General features: G+C 33.4%; 3 protein-coding genes across 3 annotated transcripts; all 3 read left to right on the forward strand.

Annotated features, from left to right (window-relative positions):
- The first annotated feature begins 5,258 nt into the window (after nucleotides 1-5,258).
- On the forward strand, nucleotides 5,259-6,068 carry LOC125202321 (transcription factor IBH1-like). The gene has a single exon (XM_048100698.1). It carries the CDS (start codon nucleotides 5,427-5,429, stop codon nucleotides 5,895-5,897), a length of 471 nt encoding a protein of 156 aa, XP_047956655.1. The 5' UTR covers nucleotides 5,259-5,426; the 3' UTR covers nucleotides 5,898-6,068.
- A 2,301-nt stretch (nucleotides 6,069-8,369) lies between these two features.
- Nucleotides 8,370-11,934, forward strand: LOC125214962 (serine carboxypeptidase-like 20). Its single transcript, XM_048116228.1, has 14 exons — nucleotides 8,370-8,634; nucleotides 8,767-8,903; nucleotides 9,411-9,484; nucleotides 9,582-9,704; nucleotides 9,800-9,902; nucleotides 9,977-10,014; nucleotides 10,089-10,190; nucleotides 10,295-10,375; nucleotides 10,460-10,699; nucleotides 10,768-10,833; nucleotides 10,904-11,025; nucleotides 11,144-11,257; nucleotides 11,459-11,504; nucleotides 11,580-11,934. Exons 1-14 carry the CDS (start codon nucleotides 8,483-8,485, stop codon nucleotides 11,661-11,663), a joined length of 1,482 nt encoding a protein of 493 aa, XP_047972185.1. The 5' UTR covers nucleotides 8,370-8,482; the 3' UTR covers nucleotides 11,664-11,934.
- Nucleotides 11,935-17,383: 5,449 nt separating this feature from the next.
- On the forward strand, nucleotides 17,384-21,347 carry LOC125202711 (serine carboxypeptidase 1-like). The gene is made up of 14 exons (XM_048101158.1): nucleotides 17,384-17,701; nucleotides 17,909-18,045; nucleotides 18,831-18,904; nucleotides 19,001-19,123; nucleotides 19,217-19,319; nucleotides 19,403-19,440; nucleotides 19,514-19,615; nucleotides 19,750-19,830; nucleotides 19,946-20,185; nucleotides 20,255-20,320; nucleotides 20,391-20,512; nucleotides 20,625-20,738; nucleotides 20,932-20,977; nucleotides 21,062-21,347. The coding sequence occupies exons 1-14, from the start codon at nucleotides 17,550-17,552 to the stop codon at nucleotides 21,143-21,145; spliced, it is 1,482 nt and encodes a 493-aa protein (XP_047957115.1). The 5' UTR covers nucleotides 17,384-17,549; the 3' UTR covers nucleotides 21,146-21,347.
- Nucleotides 21,348-22,178: the final 831 nt, after the last annotated feature.

A 22,178-nucleotide genomic window follows, 5' to 3' on the forward strand; every position in this document is an offset into this window, starting at 1 on the left:
AATATTTTAGATAGTACTAGTGTTTAGTGATTAAATAAAGAATACTAGATTAAATAAAACTTGAGAAAAAATTAGAGAGAGATAAAGTGTCGTTTTTTTTGTCTAAAAAAGTAAATGTATCAAGTTAGTTGGGACTGACTCAAAAAAGAATACACCTAATTTATCGTGAGACGGAGAGAGTATAATTTTTATGGGGCGGAAAGTATTATATAGTAGAGCCCGTACCAAAAAAAGTTTTATGCGTTGGCCCCTGATGCAGACTTGATGCAAAATTTATATATTCATAATACAAATTGTAAAATGTATAAATAAACTTAATGGTAAAAAAATACCACTAGAATTTATAGATATCTGAATAGGGCAGTGATAAAATATAAACTTTATATATTGTTGATGCACTTTTTATTAGCACTAAATAAATATGCAAGTATACAAAGTATAGCTAAAGGTCAGTACCGGATATCGAACACGAAAAATAAAGTCACAGACTGACTACCTTCTACTAAGCTTCGTTCACTATTTGAAAAACCGAGAATTTTGGAGATTTTGAAAACTAAAAACAGTTTGAAAGCAAGTAAACAACTAATTGCAAATAATTAAAGAGGTAAAAGTATGAGAGATAAGAGAATTCCAGGATATGCGTAGTTATGGTTATATAAATTCCAACTACAATACCCTAGCACAGTTTATACTTCGATAGACCGAGTCACATAAGTTTTGCCCATGCGGTACAAGCGTATATTACTAACACTAAAAGCTCCGAAGACCCTTGAAAAGTCCTCACTCTCAGTTAACAATGCCGTTTTAAGGGAAGCTAATTGTAGTGTCTACTAAGTGGATCTAACTCGCCAACCTCCTCTCACGATTATGTAGCAAGTTATATTAAATCATCATTGAATGTGTCACTCAAACGTGAAGTATTATGGAACAACTCAGGGAAGAAACTAAGTAAAAACAAAACAGATGTTAAATAGCAAAACAGAATTGTATAACCAAAGTCGTTACTAACCCATCGCTATAATCCTATGAATTTAGTTACACATAACTGAATAAGCTAAAAACATAGAATGAAGGGAAAACAAAATGAACATAAGAACTAAAGCAATAAACCCAAAGATTGAATCCTTGTAGCCTTGATCTTCTCTTAATTCCTTCTTCAACCTCTTGCACAATGAATAACTCTCAAATTTGTGCTCTAGAATTATGAGGCAAAAAGAGGATCCTAATGAAGAGGTTTGAGGGGGTATTTATAGAGGGAAAATCGAGCTCCATGAAATAATGTAAAGAGTGGCTAAGTTTGGTAAATCTTGGGGAGAAAGTAGGTTAAATTCGTGCGCCGCGTTTTCGCAGCGGGCCGCTGCACAATGATCCGAAGCCTCAGACTCTTGGATAGCGGTCACTACACTGTGTTGCAGCGGTCGCTGTGAATAATCCCGTAGCTTCGGAAACTCTTCGAGCGGTCGCTAGGCGTGTTCTTCGTTTCAGCACAACTTTCCCCGGAGCGGACCGCTACTGGTTTGGCGGTCGCTATGCGTGTTGCAGCAGACCACTAGACATCTTGAATGCTCCGGATTTCCAACTTCGACTTTTTCCTGTCTTTTATGCTCATCAAATATGCACAAATCTCACAAAACACATCAAAATATCAAAATGGAGAGAATATGCAAAATATGAACATGAATTATGATTTTGACATTAAAAACGGACCAAATAAAGGCTTTAAAACAGTGCGAAATCCGAGCGTATCAATTGTACAAATTCCAAACTCATCAACACAATGTCAACACAATGTTGACACATCGTAAAATTTCAAGATTTTGATATTAACACATTGTTAATACTTCGTCAACCATTAATCTGTTGACATTTTTCTGTTGATTATTTTGTCATATTTTGATATTTTCTAACATTCTAGATCATAGTTTAGAGTCTGTACAATATTTAGAGTTTGCATCTGATTACCTCCCTCCCTGAATATATATCATAGATGTCTTAATTTAGCAAATATGAGTTAAAAATATTTAATACTATAAAATAAGTTTATGTATAACGCAGATAATACAATGTTGTGATGCAACTATTCAATGTTTTTGCTAATCACATAACTGGAGAAAATATAGGATAATATTTTAATTGCTACAATACATGTTTAAGTTTATTAAATTAAAAGTCAAATTTATGTGTTATGTAAAACCTAGGTTTTGCTACATCTAGGCCTAGATGGTGCGATTAAAGAATCCAATTGGTAGATGAACATTTATTTAGTTTACGATATACTATATGTTCAAAGGCAGGCTGCCTAAACCAAAATGTTTAGAATTTGCATGTATAGTAATTAAAATTTAGAGAAGAAGATTACACCTGTCGCTGAGTCAGAGGCAAATTCCGAGAGGTCCAATCACTCATGCATGCATGCATGTGGATAACATTGATTTATATCAAAATAATTACGAAATAATTAGGTAACCCGTCCTATTATTAAAAACATGGGTTTGATGTATATATATCAATTGATACCCAAATTCTGACCCTACCCATGTTCGCATTTTGCTTTCCCAAGCCTAATTTCTTAATTGATTTTAACATTACTCACGGCCCCGTTACTGTTGCTCCTCATGGTTTAATTTCATTTCTCTATCTATAATTATTTTGATAGCTTTCCGCTTCATATTTTAATATTAGTTATAGATTGAGACAGTTTCCCTACCCCCTCCATTCGTGTAATTTCGAATTAATTAGTCACACAAAAATAGAAAATATATATGTCACACCAACATAAATTCCGGGTGTTTGCAACTCACATCATATTGTCAACTTTTTAACTGTCACTTGAGAATAATTTCAGTATTTAATAAAATCGAAATAAATAGGTTTACACTCTAATTATGGATCAATCAACTCTAATAATTGATTATTTATAAATAAATATAAACAATTAATTAAATCAATGGATGAATTAAAATTAAACTTAAACATAAATAGTTAGAAAAAATTGATTGATACCCGAAAAGATTATTGGTACGTAGCTAGCAAAGGATACAAAATTTGATATCAAAAGTCGATAGAGCATTTCAAGAATGGGCAGACATAGAATAGAAGGGTGGAGAAAGGAATTAAGCCTATATGGTTATATGAATTAATTATTCCTTCCATCTATTGCAAATAGTTCTCACAGTAATCAATATGAATTTTAATGCTCAACTATAATGGTCAAAATAGCATTTGTTAAAAAAAGAATCACGTCATTATATTAGTGGCTAGGATTCAGTTACTATTAAGTGGACATATTGATATCGTGAAAATAATTCAAAATAAAACTGGATTAATTTTGGTGGATGGAGAAGAAAATAATTCAAAGATAGAAGTGGACTAATTTGGTTTAAATGTATTAAAAACTAATTTTAGTAAACAAAATGAATTTACTTTATAATATGTGAAAATTAACAACAAAATATCTTTAATCCTTATCAAATTAGGCCTAACAGTACCAATATTTTGTCTGCGATGCCAATGTCAATGATTTCAAGTGTTTATATATGGACCGTTCAATTATATATGTACATTTATAGACTTGTAGCATATGTGATTGTCTAGAGAATCTAGCTAGGGCACAACCAAGATTGTTTAAACGATATTCGTCACGAAAAAAATGGCTGACAGCTTGCAAATTATATAATACAATGATCCTTCAACTACAAAAATAAAGTTAGACTTTCTTGTGTGAATTTCAGTCGTTCTATTTGTGGCACATACGTGTATACTTGTAAATATAGACATAGTTATAAAATAAGTGATAGACATAGTAATAAAATATGTGTAAAGTCAATAATAGAGTCTCAACCTATGCTGCAAAATACTAGTGCATAATATGATTAGTATCATTTGAAGATAAAATGTGGTATATAGTACAATACTATATTATAAAATGTGGTAGTACAATACTATATTTTAAAATGTGGTAGTACAATACTATATTTTAAAATGTGTGAATATATTCTGATGCGAATTGGAAGGGTCCAAGGAAAGGGTTAGGTGATCAGGGCTTTTCATGAAGGCTGTGGAATTCTAACAAAGGAGAACTCTATTATTTCAACAACTAAAAAATTAGTAGAGTACTACATAATTTCCGATTTAATTAACATGCTAAAAAAATTTGTGTGTATTAGTTTGAAATCCTAACAAAAGTTGGCTCTGATCACATAGCAAGTAGTATTTCATTTACACGCAAATCCAAATAATTCAAATGTAGACCTAAAATTAATCGAGTTAAAATACAAATTATACCACCAACAGCCTTCCCCTCTAATTAACTTCTAGAAAGGAGAAGATTGATTAGTTTATATAATTTGTGAGATAGAGAGAGATAAGGGACCTTCATTTGCAAAAGGGGAGGTGAAGCCATGTGCAATCATATGGTAGTTAGAGACTAATCCGAACCCCACAATTTTGTTCCAAACCCTAAAATGAAAGTGAGAGATTATGACCTAATAATATTTGCATTCTTATTAACAAGTCATCCATTGGATGTGTGTGAGCTGTAAATTGCACTCCTTCCGCTCCCTCATAATTGAGTCATTTTTTTCATTTTGGGATGTTCTCACCTAGTTGAGTCATTTCTATATATAATATATACATAGGGTGCGTTAAAATGACAACACCTCTTAAAGTAGCACCATACCACCATTCCTAGCCAATTATTTGTACACGTGGACGAATAATCAGCTGCCATGTGGCAATTATAAAAAATGCTCAAGGGTAAATTTCCCCGGCCAGCAATATGCAATACACTAGACAGTAATATCCAATACACTAGACAACAATCTATAGATTGTTGTCTAGCGTTTATACTATTTCTGGATACGTGGTGTCACGGTATCACTTTAAGAGGTGTTGTCATTTTAGCACAAACCTAATATACATAATTAACATTTTTTCTCACTTTTACTTTACTCTCTCTTACTTTATTTACATTCTACTCTATTCTCTCCAATTTTTTCTCTCTTTCTCTCTTATTTTTTTATCTGTCTACTTAACACATTAAATATCTATTCTTAAACTCCGTGCCAAAAAGTTTGGCTTCAATTGTAAGGGAGCGAAGGGAGTAACTAAAAAGGCAAACTAAACTATCAAAAGAGAAACTTAATTAAATGCACTTATTCTTCAGTTTAAGTTCCAGCTAGCAATTATTAAACACAAGGAGTATAGTTTATATACATATTTGAAAAAAAAATGAAGATTCCATTTCAAGATTGATTCCCTACCACGAAGCCGGCCCCCTTCTCAGTCTCACCTCCCATTTTCAATCCTTTTGCTTACATCAAACTCTTTCTTATGATCAACGCACGTACACTTTGGTTATATATATACACACACAAATCTCTTATGTCAGAACTCACAAGCAGTAATCATTTTGTCCCAATATATCCATGTCCTCTCTCTCACAAAACCCTAAAAAAACCCTCTCCTTCTTCTCAACAATGAAGAACCCTAATAATCCCCTGAAGAAGCGGCTCACCTCCCGATTTCTGAAAGCCATGGAGAAAATCAAGTACAATATGTCGCCGTCGCCAGTATCATTAGAGGAGAAGAGAAGGAGGCACCGCGCAGTGAGAGGCGCGGCCTATGCATCCATGGCTTCTGCAGTGGGGCCGCGGAGGGCATGGAGCCGGGCCCTGCTGAGGAAGATGAAAGGGAGAAAGAGGGCAGGGCGAAACCCTAGAAATGTGGATACGAGGTTTGGGTTGAACCAGCTATGTGACGTCGTGCCAGGTGGGGAAGCCATGGATTCGCGCAGCTTGTTGAATGAAACGGCTCACTATATAAAGTGCCTTGTAGCTCAGGTGCAGATCATGAGAGAGATTCTTCAATCTTCCTCTTCTTCTTCAACAACATTGTAAGATAAGAGCTTTATATTGATATATATGTGGCTATAACATGTACTATAAGGTTAATTAATTAGTGTTATTATATGGAGTAGTATTTATAAATAGCATAAAGTTGTGTTGGACAGCGAAATTGTGGATGAAGTTGAGATTGAGATATATAGCGATTTTCATATTTGATGGCGATGAATATGGATTTAGATGAGAAATTTTGACTCTATCATATTCACAATTGTATTTATGTATGTATATGAGTGAATTAATTAGTTGCCGGAAATAAAATACCGTACCTAATGTATCCACATAAGAAAATGATCAAATAATGACCATCCTGGCTAGTTCTGTTAGCTAGAGGCCGATCTGGTTCGTATGAGATTAAATGTAAAAATGCACTTATATTTTTACGCACAAATTAATGTTCAGGGAACAAGGTTAATTTATAAAGTTATTAATTTTGTAATTCCATATAAATTATAATCTGCCACAAATTAGTAATAAGGATGTGTGAGGAGAGGAATTAAATACAACAAAAAAGACTATTCTCATTTCATTATAAATTATAATCCTGATGGAATGTCAAAACACATGGGTTTAACCGTTCCCTTTGAGAAAAAATATTTATGTCATCATATATTGCTTACAATTATTTATGTTATTAACTTTTATATTTTAAATTAACAAAAGTTGGTTGAAAATTATATAAATATATGTTTATTATTAATTAATTTATTAGTTTATATTATTTTTTATTTAAATTTTATTAATTAAAAGGTAGTTCTATTAAAAAAATAATGACATCCCCAAAAATAATTATTTATTTATTTTTAATATTATGCAATATATGGAAATGATAAATTAAATATACATACCATTAGATCTTATAAAATAAATTACTATTTAATTATGTGAAATTTATTTTTTAATAAATACTAGGAGTACTACTAAGACATCATAAAAATTTTATGATGTTCAGAGTAAATCTATAATTTGCTAAACTAAATTTAGAGAGAATCAAGTTTTATTTATATATTCAATTCCTAATGCTCCATATAAAATTTTCTCTCTGTTGTGGCTTCAGTGTAAAATAATTAAATATATATTGTGTGAAATCTGTTTTAATATTTTTTATATGGTTTTAGTGAAATACATTTTTTGTATTTGGACTTTGGGATGATATCAAAAGGTTTTTTAGAACAAAAAAAATAAACAAATTGCTCCTTAGAGGTTTGATGAGGGTATTTTTTACTAAAACAGTGTCCGGAAAGTACAATCATCCTTCTAGCAAAATTACATTAAAGTCATCAGGTAAGTAAGAATTTATTTAAAGAATTTGGGTCGCATTTAAATTTATGATCAATTCTAGGTAAAAAAATTGTAATTCACTTTTTATAGTGCTATAAAAAAATCCAGGGACTATTGACATTCATTAGTGAAATACTCCTATAAGGTACTTCCTTCTTCTCAATTAAATTGAGTAAAAATTTTTGGATATCGAAATTAAGAAATTGTATTAAAAAATGAGAGAAAAATAAAGTAAGAGAAATATAAAGTGAGCAAAGTAAATGATGAAATAAAATAAAAGTGATTAGGTGTTTTGTTTTTTGTCAAAAAAAAGTTAACTCAATTTAATTGAGACATTAAAAAAAATACAACTCAACTTAATTGGATCGGAGAGAGTATGATTTATGTTGTTCAATCTTATAATAAATGTCATTGAAATAAGTTAGTATAGAAATAAAAATAAGTGGGACATTTAATGATAGAAATCTCAAAATGACCTCATTCAAAAAAATTAAGTAAAAGTTAACTATTTTTTGGTTAAAAGAAGTACTCCTCCCTTCCCTTAAATTTTGTCACATTTTTCTATTTTCGTCTATCGGATAAAATTTATCATTTTTCACTTTTTATCATTTTTGGTAGTAGACCACATATTCTATTAACTAATTCCAAATCACATTTTATTATAGAATTAATATATAAAAGTATAGTAGGACCAACTTTCCACTAATTTTTTCAATATACTTTCTATTATATTTTTTAAAATCAGTGTCTGGTCAAAGTGGGACAAAATTTAAAGGATGGAATGAGTATAAAAAGAATGTGTGTTAGCTCGAATCGAAGGGAGTAATTTTTTGGAATAAACATTTGTAAAAATACTAAAATCCCTATTTGGGAATGACGAACAATCTATTGTGATTCCATGAACAAAGTAATAACTTTTCTAATTCAGATTAACATAATAAAGACTCAAACCACACAATCTCGCAATATATTTCATGTTACCAAGATCTACATAAATCTTAACTATTTCAATTTTCTGCTATCAAGATGAACATACGAGTCACAATTTTTTTCGTGATAAAAGGAAATGTGCCAAATACATCTAGATTACTTCTCTCCAATAAATTACTTCGCTCCAATAAAATACTCCCCACTTTAGCTCCCAACACGTTGCTTGAAAGCTTAACTAGATTCCCCAAGTCAAAATTAGATAATTTAGATACAAAGATCCAAATCTTTTCAGATTTCACTATCAGTGTGTGTTGAAAATTCAAGAGATAATTTACCAAAAACATCGCCTGTTTTTCCAATTTGACAGTATGAGACTTTTTGACCTTTTTCACTGTTTGCTGCTACTTGTTTTGATTCAAATTGCATTCACCTTCAATTCAGCATCATCTGCGCCTGATGGTAATCTTGTTACAAAGCTCCCTGGTTTCAGTGGCACTTTCCCTTCCAAACACTATTCTGGGTGAGTTAAAAATTCAACCTTTATTTTGCTTCACTGATTTTTCTTCTCGATTTCTTCTGTCACACTATTTTGGGTAAGTTAAAGATTCAATCTTTTCTTTGTTTTGGTGACTTCTTCTCAATTTACACACAGGTATGTCACCATCAATGAGAAGAAATTGTATTACTATTTTGTGGAGTCTGAGAGGAATCCATCAAAGGACCCTGTGGTGCTTTGGCTCAATGGTGGTCCGGGTTGCTCTAGCTTTGATGGATTCATCTACGAGCATGGTAATTATGACACCCCTTCTTATCTCGGTGTGGACTTGTTTTTGGCAAGATCTTGGCTTTGTTGTTGAGGTGGAGTAACAATGGTGTGGGATTTTGAGTCTGATGCTTTTATAGAAGCTTTTGTTCTTGGTAAAGATTCTGTTTTGGTGTTAATCTGATGGATACAGAGTTGATCATGTGATCATTATTTGTGTTATAGTTGCAAATTAATTAAACATCATGTGTTGTATGGCACACAATGAAGAAATGGACCAGCATTGATCATTTTGCTATGAATTGTAGAAGTTCAATGCTGAAGTTTACTCACTGTTTTCTTGAGTATTTCACTCCCTATCTGCATTGCATTGCTAGTTAACGTGCACTTATTTACTTCGTTTCTTGAGATGTTCCTTCCAGACATGTCGTAACTGGACCATGTAGCATTCTTGGAAGTTTGAATTTAACTAACAGAGATTGATTTCTTTTAGTTTAAATACTTTTAAGTATCTTGTGTGGTTCCGATTGCAGGACCCTTCAATTTCGCGAAGGAGCCACATGGTGGCTTCCCCACGCTGCATCTCAATCCATACAGCTGGTCCAAGGTCGTGATTCAATCATATTGGTTGCTAAAAATCTCAATTCTTCCTTGCACTAGCAGCTCATTAGATTTTAGTTGAGGTTGAGAGTTTGTCATTCTAGGTCTCTAGTATAATATATCTTGACTCCCCGGCTGGTGTTGGATTATCTTACTCAACAAACAAATCTGATTACATCACCGGAGACCTAAAGACGGCTTCTGACTCTCATATATTTCTCCTCAAGGTGAAAAATACCATCCTTCATTTTTGTGGGATTTCTACTTTTGTACACCTTTTTTGCATATTTGCCTTGAATAACTTTGTGTGTTGTCCGGCTAGTGGTTTGAGCTCTACCCGGAATACCAGAGCAACCCGTTTTACATATCAGGAGAATCATATGCAGGAATCTATATCCCAACTTTGGCTTTTGAAGTAGCTAATGGTACTATCATTTATACCGTGTGGAGTGCTTCTGATATTTTAGGGTGCACGAACTGATTGTTCACAAATTCGTAGGAATTGATGCTGGTGTGAAGCCTACTCTCAACCTCAAGGTATTACATATACCACCAGGTCTCCTCTTCATAAGCATGAAATATGAAGAATAATGTGAATTTCCTATATGCAGGGGTACCTGGTGGGAAACGGAGTTACTGACGCTGTGTTTGATGGCAATTCTTTCGTACCATTCGCTCATGGAATGGGCCTTATTTCAGATGAACTCTTTGAGGTACGTTTCCTTAACACGTCTGTGATTGTGCAAGAGGTATGTAGTTGCACTTTCAATCGAACAAGAGTCGGATTTGAAGGACCAAATCATGCTTCACTACGCAGGCAGTCAGCTCTGAATGCAATGGTGATTACTACAATCCAACGGGCCAGAACTGTGAGAACAAACTTGTCAAAGTTGATGAAGTAAGTTGTTTTCAGTCTGTCAAATATTGGGATATATATATGTACTTTTTGCATGTTGTATTTATCATCTTCGTGTGATTTCAGGCTCTCAAGGACCTAAATATATACGACATACTTGAGCCATGCTATCATGTCCCCGAAAGTATCATTCAACTCAAGAACACAAGTGTGCCGCTGAGCTTCCGAAGATTAGGTGAGACCGAAAGGCCTCTGCCCGTTAGAAAAAGAATTTTTGGGCGTGCATGGCCCTACAGAGCTCCAGTTAGAGACGGATATGTCCCAACATGGCCACAGCTTCTGAAAGGCGAAAATGTTCCTTGCACGGTAAGACTAAACATCGATTTGCTTCAAAACAATTTTTTACAACTTTCTCATCCTTCATCAACGTGTAGGATGATGAGGTCGCAGACATATGGCTAAACAATGAAGCAGTTAGGAAGGCGCTTCATGCTGACAGCGTAAGGTTTACGTTTTCTTGCTAAGTTGGTTCTCAAAGTGACGTACTAAAAATCATGCCCGAACCCACAGGCAGACCTAGCCGGAAGGTGGGATCTTTGCACGGACCGGATTTCATTTCACCATGATGCCGGGAGCATGATCAAGTATCACAAGAACCTCACATCACGCGGGTATCAAGCCCTTATATACAGGTTAAAATTACACTATACGAAGTTTTGAAACACTATCTACCTTTCGTTTCGCTTTAAGGTATGGAGTGCTCTAAAGCTTTTTTCTGAGACTATACATTATTGCTTTGCTTGGTTGCAGCGGAGACCATGATATGTGTGTCCCATTTACGGGAAGTGAAGGGTGGACAAGATCCATCGGATACAAGATTATCGATGAGTGGAGGCCTTGGTATGTGAAAGGCCAAGTTAGTGGGTATGCAACAAAAACTTGCACTACTAATTTTTTTTTTTTTTGGAGTTTGATCGATTTATGACTGAAAATATATCAAAAGCTTTTGTCAAACTGACTGTTGATAAGTTGGCATATGTGTGGACGACGTGTCGTGACAATTTGACACAAGACTCTCCCTTCTGGATGAAGACGACTAACATTTTTCATTTTATGACTTCATAGGTACACTCAAGGCTATGACTACAACCTCACGTTCCTCACCATCAAGGTATGAAAACACATGACTTTTGATCGAGTACTTGTTGTCATCGACTATGTTGACACCTGAATCTCGACTGTGCAGGGGGCTGGACACACCGTGCCAGAATACAAGCCATCCGAGTCGTTGGAGTTCTATTCACGCTTCCTGGCTGGGGCGAAGATATGAAAAACAATGCCTCTTCGTATGGGAAGAAAGTAGTTAATCCATTCACTATGCCATTCGATCCTCCAAGTTCTCATTCTTTATTGATGATTGGAGAAGAATAATTTCAGTTATTATTTAGGGAAAGAATGGATTTAATTTGTGTTCCACCAAAACAGTGCTTAGCATTACTTATACTAGGAAGAGTCTGACGTATTGTGATTTTGAATTCATAATAAATGTTACTTTTACGTTTGTGATTTCGAATTTAGAATAAATGTTAGTTTTTCATCTATTCAGAATCGTGTATAGTGTGTAGATTATGCAAAATCTTGTACAAAAACATATTGATTGTGATATTTAAATGGTTCATGGTCAGTTCCAAATACATGATTTAATATAGAGCTAACTGCAAAAATGGTCCCTGGACTATGGAATTTATCTCGTCCATAGTCCCTGGACTTTAAAAATATCACTAGACATCTCTGGATTATGAGTTTATCTCGAAAATGGTCTCTTTTCACTTTTAACATTTTCGGTCGAAAATACCCTTTCGGGGGTTTGGGCAATTTGGTCTTTTTACACTTTTAACATTTTAAATCTGATATTGTTTCAGTTATGTACTAAAAGTTATGTACTAAATCGATATTATTTCAAAATTATCATTCTTCTTCCCTTTTGTCATCCTTCACTTTGTTTCTTTATTTCAATATTAGATTTAATTTTATAAAATTAAATTTTAAATTTCAATTTTTAAATATCAATAAATTTTTTATTAAATAACAAAAATTAATAGACATAATCAATATTTGATAGTGTCTAATATTAATCAATAATGCATGACAACGCCTTAATTTAAATCAATATTTAATAGCTTTAATCATAAATAGATCATATAACACGATTTATTCTGAAATAAATATGCGTATAATGTAAGACTAATATAATTTTCGTTTATTAATTTGAAAACAATAAAAAATTACTAGAAAATTTTAACGAAAATACTCCTATATAAAATTTTTAGTAGGATCAAACTTTTAGTCAACTTCATAATATTCAATCACAAGCAATTGTAACAACCGAACGAAGGCTAGATAGAATGACTCTTATTTTTCCATCATGATTAATATTATTTTTCTGTACTTCTTCAATTCAGCTGAATATTATATTAAATAACAAAAATTAATAGTTTTAATCAATATTTATAGTGTCCACGAATTAATAGTTTTAATTTAAAAAATTTATTGATATTTAAAAATCAAAATTTAAAATTTAATTTTATAAAATTAAATCTAATATTGAAATAAAAAGAAAAAATCAAATTTGCCAACGTCTATGCCGTTGGCCAATCAGGAGATGCCACGTAAGGCTGCTCAGCGGCACGGACGTGCTCTTATTTAAGAGTTGTGTCGTGCCGCTGGCATGGACGGACGGCTCGCTGCGGCGGACAACGGCGGGGCGTGCTGCTGGCACGGACGGACAGCAGCCCACTGCGGATGCTCTAAGGACAAAGGGTTTATCTCGAAAACGGTCATTTTTCACTGTTTTCGGTCGAAAATACCCTTTTGGGGTTTTGGGGGATTTGGGCAATTTGGTCTTTTTATACTTTTAACATTTTTAAAGCTGATATTATTGCAGTTATGTATTAAATATGATATTATTTCAAAATTATCATTCTTCTTCCCTTTTGTCATCCTTCACTTTGTGGATTCCAACGATATCCTACATGCATATGTTCCGACGTCAAAATTTGAAAAAAAATTCAAAATTTTTTAATTTTTTCGTACAAGCAGAAATGTCAACATACTATATAAAATATGTCAATATAATACATGTAGATGTCAATATAAGCGATGAGTTAACATTCTTAAAGCATTGTGTTGACATTCTCAAAGCATTGTGTTGATATTTTCGAACACTAATTGACATTTTCATCCAAAACCCTAATTTGAAGTTTTTTTATCTTTTTTTTATTTTATTAATAAAAATGAAAATTACACGTGGCAAATTGTAGACCACACGTTTTCTAAAATCTCATGGCCTTAAATTAGTTGTAGTTAGCAATTAAATGATGAGTTAACAATTGATCACTCCTCAGTTTTGATATATATTGATAAGTAGATTTTTTATCAACAAATGCATCAAAATTTTTTAATATAATGCATGTAAAATCTCAATAAAACTGCATTGATATTTTCGTGTACTTTATGTTGATATAAAAAAATCACGAAAATTAGGATATGATTATAGAATAACGACCTTACCCCTTTGTTGATATTTTATCTACTATTTATTGAAATTTGTAAAATTTAATCTCGTCCATTCATTTTAAAATCTAAGAATGTTGTCTTAGTTTTGAATTATAATGCTACAATCAATATAAGAGGATCCGTATGTAAACTTTTATGCACATATAATATATTTACATCATCAATTAACTGTAAAGTTGTGACTTGTGACTAATTAATAACCACGTCTAAAATAGAACTAAGGACCAATTCCATTAATTAGATATCACAATCCAACTGCCATATTTGAGAGCATCTCCAAGGACAGAAGGTATATAAAAAAGGTATATTATGTATATATCTTCTTAAAAAGTGAAATATATCCTTTTAAAATATAACATATTCCAAAGAAAAAAAAGTATATGGAAAGGTAAATTATTATTTTTAAAATAAAATAATAGTACACAATAATACATTTAAAAACATAAAGTGTAATACCTTCTCAAATACCTCTCTCCTTGGAGAATGGTTTTTCATGAAAAGAAGGAAAATATGATAGTTATAAGATTGTACCTCTCCATTAATGGAGAGGTAAAGATACCTCTTCAAAATGAGAAAATGTATAATACATTCTCAAATACCTCTCCCCTTGGAGATTGATTTTTCATGGAAAAAAGGTAAATATGGTAGTTATATTAATTTACCTCTGCATTTACCTCTCCCCTTGGAGATGCTCTGATGGATATGTCCCTTGCAAAATGAGGATCTAATTTACGTCTAAAATACTAGAACTAAGTAGGACTGTCAATTTTCGACACGTCATGATAATCCGATACGAATCCGCACGAAATTATTGGGTTGAGGTCAAGTCTTATTGGGTCAGTGTCCTTATCGGGTTGACACATTAAGAACCCGATAATTTCAGGTTGGGTTCGGGTCGGATGCGGGTAACCCGTTAAGAAATAATATTGTAATCTTTATTATTATTTTAAAAAATGTATATTACTTTAATTATTTAATTTCTTATAAATTAGGTTCAAAATGGTATAAAACGAATTTTAATTGTATAAATTGTTAGAGTTTGTATATTAGAAATCACGTTTCGAGTGATTGAATACTGCAAAACTCTTATTTTATTTTCCAATTAATAAAACAAATTATTAATGCATGTTTAAATGTATAAGTTAACTTAACAAAGTCTAAGTCTTTGTTTTAGTAGACCGGTTGTGGGCGTCGTCCACTTTAAGGTAACACGGTCAGTTCTAAACAAAGAAAAAGGTGAATTTTCACGACCTAGTTGGAATTTGACTATCCATCGAGAAAGGTTGCAATGTCAGTCCGCATATTTCTAAACCGACATTGGTGTGGTATAGCACTGAACGGATCTAACAACAAGACTTGTCCTTATCCTATCTACTGAAAGGCGATGTCTTGATAAATATTTGTTTCTTAATCAATGTAGGTTAGCATTGAGCATACGGTATTGATTATGCATTACTTTGACTTATCAAATGGTGCGGATTTTTCGTAACCCAATTATCCTGATATATTGGGAAGTGGTGATCAATATCTAGCGGTGCTAGGATTGCTATTATATTGAATCGTGCACGAGCTGAGTCTCGTTTGATAATGTCCTCAAGAGGAGCGCGAAACAATGTTTTATTATTCGGAACCTAGCTAGTTGGAGTTTGATTACTCTATGAATAATAAATAAGCGTTTCATGCTAAGTCCACTCTTGGAATTAATAAAAAGTTAATTAATTAAGTCCATAGCAGACATTAATTAATTAATGGACATTTTTATCTTAAGCGCGGGAAATGAAAGTTAAACGGAAACCCGGATTACTTGTAATTTCGGATTTGGATGGGGAGAGTTCAATATTACTTTTGTAGTGGCTGCTCGTAATATTCCAATTATAACTTATATTAAATTGTGGGTTCAATTTAATTAGTAAAAAGTAATTGGATGAGCCCATATCCAAAACCTTCTATAGATCCATGTCTGGGCCCAAAAGGAACTTAATATAAATAGGAGAATAAAGGAGGAGACAGAAAAATCACAATTTTTATACTTAAAATTTTCAAAATTTTCGTCCCCCCCCAGCTGAAGGAGATTTCGAATTCTACTCATTTTCCCAAAAGGATTTCTTCTGTCTTCTTTATTTAAGTCCTAGTATTACGGTGAGATCAGCCCACACGGATATCGGAGTACAGTTCGGGAACGAGAGAGAAGATTTGTGGTCTAGTATTCAAAGCATCACGTGGAGAAGAAGCTAGCCATCTTCAATTCTTTGGAGAATTAATTAGGTATTTTTTCTGCTCCGTAGAAAAGCATGTTTTAGGTTTCAATATTCTTAAAGCATGATTAATTCAAGTTATGAGCATGATACATGTAAGAATTACGCGAATAGATTTTGTCTAAATAATCTGCTAAATAGATCTGATTATTATGTGATTTATTGGTGTGATTGATAATTGTTAAATTATGTTAATCCATGAAACACCGCTTCCGCTGCCAGTTCCATCATAAATTAGGTTAAAAATTAAGGTTTAATCGTGTAATATCAGGTTCGGGTCGTTATTGTGTCGTGTCAAACTATATTATATCGTGTCGATAACGGGTTCGTGTCGGGTGCGGGTCGTGTCCGGATTTGAAGGTAGCAGGCCGGGTTCGTGTTCGGATTTACTGTTTCCTTAACAGGTCGGGTTCGAGTTAGGCTTTATTGGGTTGAGTCGTTATCAAATTGACCCGATAACGATCCAATCCGCACGATTTGCTAGCCCTAAAACTAAGAACCAATTCCATTCATTAGATATCACGATCCATATGTGATGGGATATGTCCCATGCAAAATGAGGATCTAATTTTTTCAAGATTCATTTCATGATATTTTTTGCATTATTATTAATTAAAATTCAATGCTTTAATCTTATCCACTCATTTTAATAACTATTTTAAGCAAACTCTATTAAAAACTAATTTTAGTAAATAAATGAAATGTTAGTATTAATTTACTTTATAATATATGAAAATTAAAAAAAAAAAAATTCCTCTATCCATAAAAAATAGACAAGTTTAACCATTTTTATCTGTTAATAAAAATTAGACTAACTCTTAAAATAGAAAGTTTTAAACCAATACTAACCATACACATCTTCTAAATATGAACCCCACAATCAATTAACAATAATTTTACTATATTTCACTTTACTAATTATGCATTATAATTCATGTCATTTATAAATATTTTTTTTATATATACGTATGGAGTATCTTCAATCCTTATCAAAGGAATCAAATTACATAATCAGACATTCCCACAATATTTCCTGCTATCAAGATTAACAGAAATCTTGAATTCCACGAGTCACAAAATATTTCGTGATAAATGGTGATGTGTCAAATATATCAAGCCTATGCACACCCATCTTATTAAAAAAACAATAAAAATAAGAAATGAGTACTATAAAAAAGTAAAGAAAAAACAAATGTGTATTGGAATTCCTCATCATATCCTCCTCCCCACTTTTTGCTCTTTTTTGTCCACACACGTCGCTTGAAAGCAAAACTATCTTCCTCCAGTCAAAATATAGATACAGAAAAACCAAATCTTCTGAGTGTGTGTGTTCTTGAGTTGAAATTCAGGAGATAAAAACATCTCCTGCTTTTCCATTTGACAATATGAGACTTTTTGACCTTTTTAACTGTTTGCTACTCCTTGTTCTGAGTCAAATTGCATTCACCTTCAATTCAGCATCATCTGCGCCTGTTGGTAATCTTGTTACAAAGCTCCCTGGTTACAGTGGCAGTTTCCCTTCCAAACACTATTCTGGGTGAGTTAAAGATTCAACCTTTGTTATGCTTCTGTGATTTTTCTCATCAATTTCTTCTGTCAAACTATTTTGGGTAAATTAAAGATTCAATCTTTTCTTGGTTTTAGTGACTTCTTCTCAATATCTTGGATTATATTGTCGTTCTGGATAAAGGGTCTTTCTAATTTTTCTCTCGCTCTCTACACACTCACACACTTATACACACAGGTATGTCACCATCAATGAGAAGAAATTGTACTACTATTTTGTGGAGTCTGAGAGGAATCCAGCTAAGGATCCTGTGGTGCTCTGGCTCAATGGTGGTCCGGGTTGCTCTAGCTTTGATGGATTCATCTACGAGCATGGTAATTATGACACCCCTTCTTATCTCGGTGTGGACTTGTTTTGGCAAGATCTTGGCTTTGTTGTTGAGGTGGAGTAACAATGGTGTGGGAGTGGGACTTAGTTTTCATAGAAATTGTCGTTTAACAAAAGGATTTTGAGTCTGATGCTTTTGTAGAAGCTTTATTCTTGGTAAAGATTATGTTTTTGGTGTTAAATCTGTTGGATACTAAGTTGATTATGTGGTCATCATTTTGAGCTAATGAAAATAAAAGGTGAGCTGCAAATCAGTTAATAGCATCTTGTGATATTATGGCACGCAATAAAAAATTTCCAACACTTATCTTTTTAGAAGAAATTGTAGAACTTCATTCTTGAACTTACAAAATGCTTGTTGATGAGCAATTATTTCTTTCATCTCTTGGAAGTTAGAAGGTAAGGTTGTAATCATTCTTTTGATGTGGGATAAGGCAAATGAATAGTTAGCATTTGTGTTATATTTGCAAATTAATTCAACACCATCTGCTGTATGGCACACAATCAAGAAATGGACCAGCATTGATCATTTTAGTATAAATTGTAGAAGTTCAGTGTTGACGTTTACTTACTGTTATCTTGATTATTTCACTCCTTACGAGTATTGCATTTCTAGTTAACAAGCAATTATTTAGTTTGTTTCTTGAGATGTTCCTTCTAGATATGTCGTAACTGGATCCTGTAGCATTCTTGCAAGTTTGAATTTAACCAACAGTGATTGGTTTCTTTTAGTTTAAATATGTTTAAGTATCTTGTGTGCATCCGATTGCAGGACCCTTCAATTTTGCGAAGGGGCCACATGGTGGCTTCCCCACGCTGCATCTCAATCCATACAGCTGGTCCAAGGTTGTGATTCTTTATATTGGTTGCTAAAAATCTAATTTCTTCCTTGCACTAGCAGCTCACTAGATTTTAATTGAGGTTATCAATTTGTCATTCTAGGTCTCTAGTATGATATATCTAGACTCCCCGGCTGGTGTTGGATTATCTTACTCAACAAACGAATCAGATTACATCACTGGAGACCTAAAGACTGCTTCTGACTCTCATACATTTCTCCTCAAGGTGAACTATACTACCCTTCGTTTTTGTGGGATTTCTACTTTTGTATGCCTTTGCTGCATATTTACCTCGAATAACTGTGTGTTTTCCGGCTAGTGGTTTGAGCTCTACCCGGAATACCAGAGCAACCCGTTCTACATATCAGGAGAATCATATGCAGGAGTTTATGTCCCAACTTTGGCTTTTGAAGTAGCTAATGGTACGAACTATCATTTATGCAGAGTGAAGTGCTTCTGATATTGTAGGGTGAATGAACTGATTGTGTTTGTCACAAATTTGTAGGAATTGATGCCGGTGTGAAGCCTGTTGTCAACCTCAAGGTATTACATATATTATGCCCCCTCTTTGTAAGCATGAAATATGAAGGAGTAATGTGAATTTCTTATATTGCAGGGGTACCTGGTGGGAAATGGAGTTGCTGACGATGTGTTTGATGGAAATGCTCTCGTACCATTCGCTCATGGAATGGGCCTTATTTCAGATGAACTATATGAGGTACATTTCTCTAACATGTCCATGATTGTGCAAGAGATACGTATTTGCACTTTCAGTTGAAAATGAGTCGGGTTTGAAGGACTATATATATGTAGATAAATATGTGTGTCTCAAAATCATGCTTAACTACGCAGGCAGTAAACTCTGAATGCAACGGTGCTTACTACAATCCGACGAGCCAGAACTGTGAGAACAAACTTTTCAAAGTTGATGAAGTAAGTTGTTTCAATATGTCGAATATTGAGATATATACGCACCCTTATATATATATATGTGTGTGTGTGTGTGTGCTTTTTTCATATTGTATTTATCATCTTCGTGTCACTTCAGGCTCTCAAGGACCTAAACATATACGACATTCTTGAGCCATGCTATCATGCCCCGGAAAGTATCATTCAACTCAAGAACACGAGTATGCCTCTGAGCTTCAGGAAATTAGGTGAGACCGAAAGGCCTCTACCCGTTAGAAAAAGAATTTTTGGGCGTGCATGGCCCTACAGAGCTCCAGTTAGAGACGGATATGTCCCTACATGGCCACAGCTTCTGAAGGGCGAAAATGTCCCTTGCACAGTAAGACTATACAATGATTTGCTCCAAACCAATTTCTAAACAACTTTCTCATCCTTCATCAACGTGTAGGATGAAGAGGTCGCGGACATATGGCTAAACAACGAAGCAGTTAGGAAGGCGCTTCATGCTGACAGTGTAAGATTTACATTTTCTTGTTAAGTTGGTTCTCAAAGTAACAAACTAAAAATCATGCCCGAACCCACAGGCAGACCTATCCGGAAGGTGGGATCTTTGCACGGACCGGATTTCATTTCACCATGATGCCGGGAGCATGATCAAGTATCACAAGAATCTCACGTCACGCGGGTATCAAGCCCTTATATACAGGTTTGAATTACACAATATGAATTTTTGAAACACTATCTACCTACCGTTTAGCTTTGAGGTACTCGAAAGCTTTTTTTCCGAAATTATACATGATTGCTTTGCTTGGTCGCAGTGGAGATCATGATATGTGTGTCCCGTTTACTGGAAGTGAAGCTTGGACAAGATCGATCGGATACAAGATTATTGATGAGTGGAGGCCTTGGTATGTGAAAGGCCAAGTTAGTGGGTATGTAACAAAACTTACACTGCTAATTTTGTTTTGGAGTTTGATATTTATCACTGAAAATATAAAAAAAGCTTGTGTCAAACTGACTGATGATAAGTCGGCATATTTGTGGACGATGCGTCGTGACAATTTGACACAAAACTCCCCCTTCTGGATGACGACGACTAACATTTTTCGTTTTATGACTTCATAGGTACACTCAAGGCTATGACTACAATCTCACCTTCCTCACCATCAAGGTATGAAAACACATGACTTTTGATTGAGTACTTGTTGTCAGCTTGAGATATGACTACGTTGACACCTGAATCTCGACTGTGCAGGGGGCCGGACACACCGTGCCAGAATACAAGCCAACTGAGGCGTTAGAGTTCTATTCGCGCTTCCTGGCTGGGGCGAAGATATGAAAAACAACACCGCCTTCGTATGGGACGAAAGTAGTACTATATGTATTCACTATTCTTCAAGTTCTCATTCTTGATTGATGATTGGAGAAAATAATGTATTTATGTGCCACAAAAAGAGTGTTTAGTAGTACTATTACTTATACTAGGAAGAATATGATATATTATGACTTCGAATTTATAATAAATGTTACTTTTTCATCTACTCAAAATCGTATATATTGTAGATTATGTAAAAGTTTGCACAAAAATATATAGATTATGATATTTAACTGCTTCATGGTTAGTGCTAGATACACATGATCATAATGGAGTCGAGACAATGAATATATTTTTCCTCTAAAACATAAAGGATCTCAAAATTATTCAAAATAAATTAATGTTTAGAAAAGATATTTAAATATGTTATTTAATTTAAATCAGTCAAAGAAAATCTAAAATTGTTCAGTGATAGAAAAGCGAAATGATAAAAGAAATTTGTAGAATTTTTTTAATGTTCATGTGTATAATTGGTTGTAAAATAATAAATATATTAATATTTTTATTTTACTATATTTAAGTAGGTTCTTGTAATTGTAAACTTTTATACATATTTAATAATTTACATATATACGTTATGTAACGTGATCAAATTAAAACTCTAAATATTGTATCAACTCAAAACTATGATCTGGACCATTGAAAAATGTCAACAGATCACAAAAAAATATCAATAGGAAAATGTCAACAGAATTTCAACGGTAGTCAATGATTGATGATGTGTTGATATTGTGTTGATATTAAAATCTTAAAATTTTATATTTTGTTGATATTGTATTGAAACTGTGTTGAAACTGAGTTGAAGAGTTTTGAGTTTGCATAATATATAAGTGCATTTTAACACTATTCATATACGTTATTGTTAGAAAAATAATCAAATCCTAATGCATAATGAAACATCCTAACAAGGTTATTAGATAACTAATTAGGTCATTTTAAATCGATTTAATTTGTAACATGAATGATCATTTTTCGGTCGGATTAGTTCATATACTTT

Source organism: Salvia hispanica, chromosome 1 (assembly GCF_023119035.1).
Source record: "Salvia hispanica cultivar TCC Black 2014 chromosome 1, UniMelb_Shisp_WGS_1.0, whole genome shotgun sequence".
Taxonomy (NCBI): domain Eukaryota; kingdom Viridiplantae; phylum Streptophyta; class Magnoliopsida; order Lamiales; family Lamiaceae; genus Salvia; species Salvia hispanica.

Excerpts from the sequence above, each read along its gene's own strand:
- LOC125202321 (XM_048100698.1), top strand. The coding sequence starts at position 5,427 with ATGTCCTCTCTCTCACAAAACCCTAAAAAAACCCTCTCCTTCTTCTCA.
- LOC125214962 (XM_048116228.1), top strand. The coding sequence starts at position 8,483 with ATGAGACTTTTTGACCTTTTTCACTGTTTGCTGCTACTTGTTTTGATT. Across the intron at positions 9,485-9,581 it reads ATCCATACAGCTGGTCCAAG|GTCTCTAGTATAATATATCT; the intron begins GTCGTGATTCAA and ends TTGTCATTCTAG. Across the intron at positions 10,834-10,903 it reads AGGCGCTTCATGCTGACAGC|GCAGACCTAGCCGGAAGGTG; the intron begins GTAAGGTTTACG and ends CCGAACCCACAG.
- LOC125202711 (XM_048101158.1), top strand. The coding sequence starts at position 17,550 with ATGAGACTTTTTGACCTTTTTAACTGTTTGCTACTCCTTGTTCTGAGT. Across the intron at positions 19,320-19,402 it reads GGCTTTTGAAGTAGCTAATG|GAATTGATGCCGGTGTGAAG; the intron begins GTACGAACTATC and ends ACAAATTTGTAG. Across the intron at positions 20,739-20,931 it reads GTGAAAGGCCAAGTTAGTGG|GTACACTCAAGGCTATGACT; the intron begins GTATGTAACAAA and ends ATGACTTCATAG.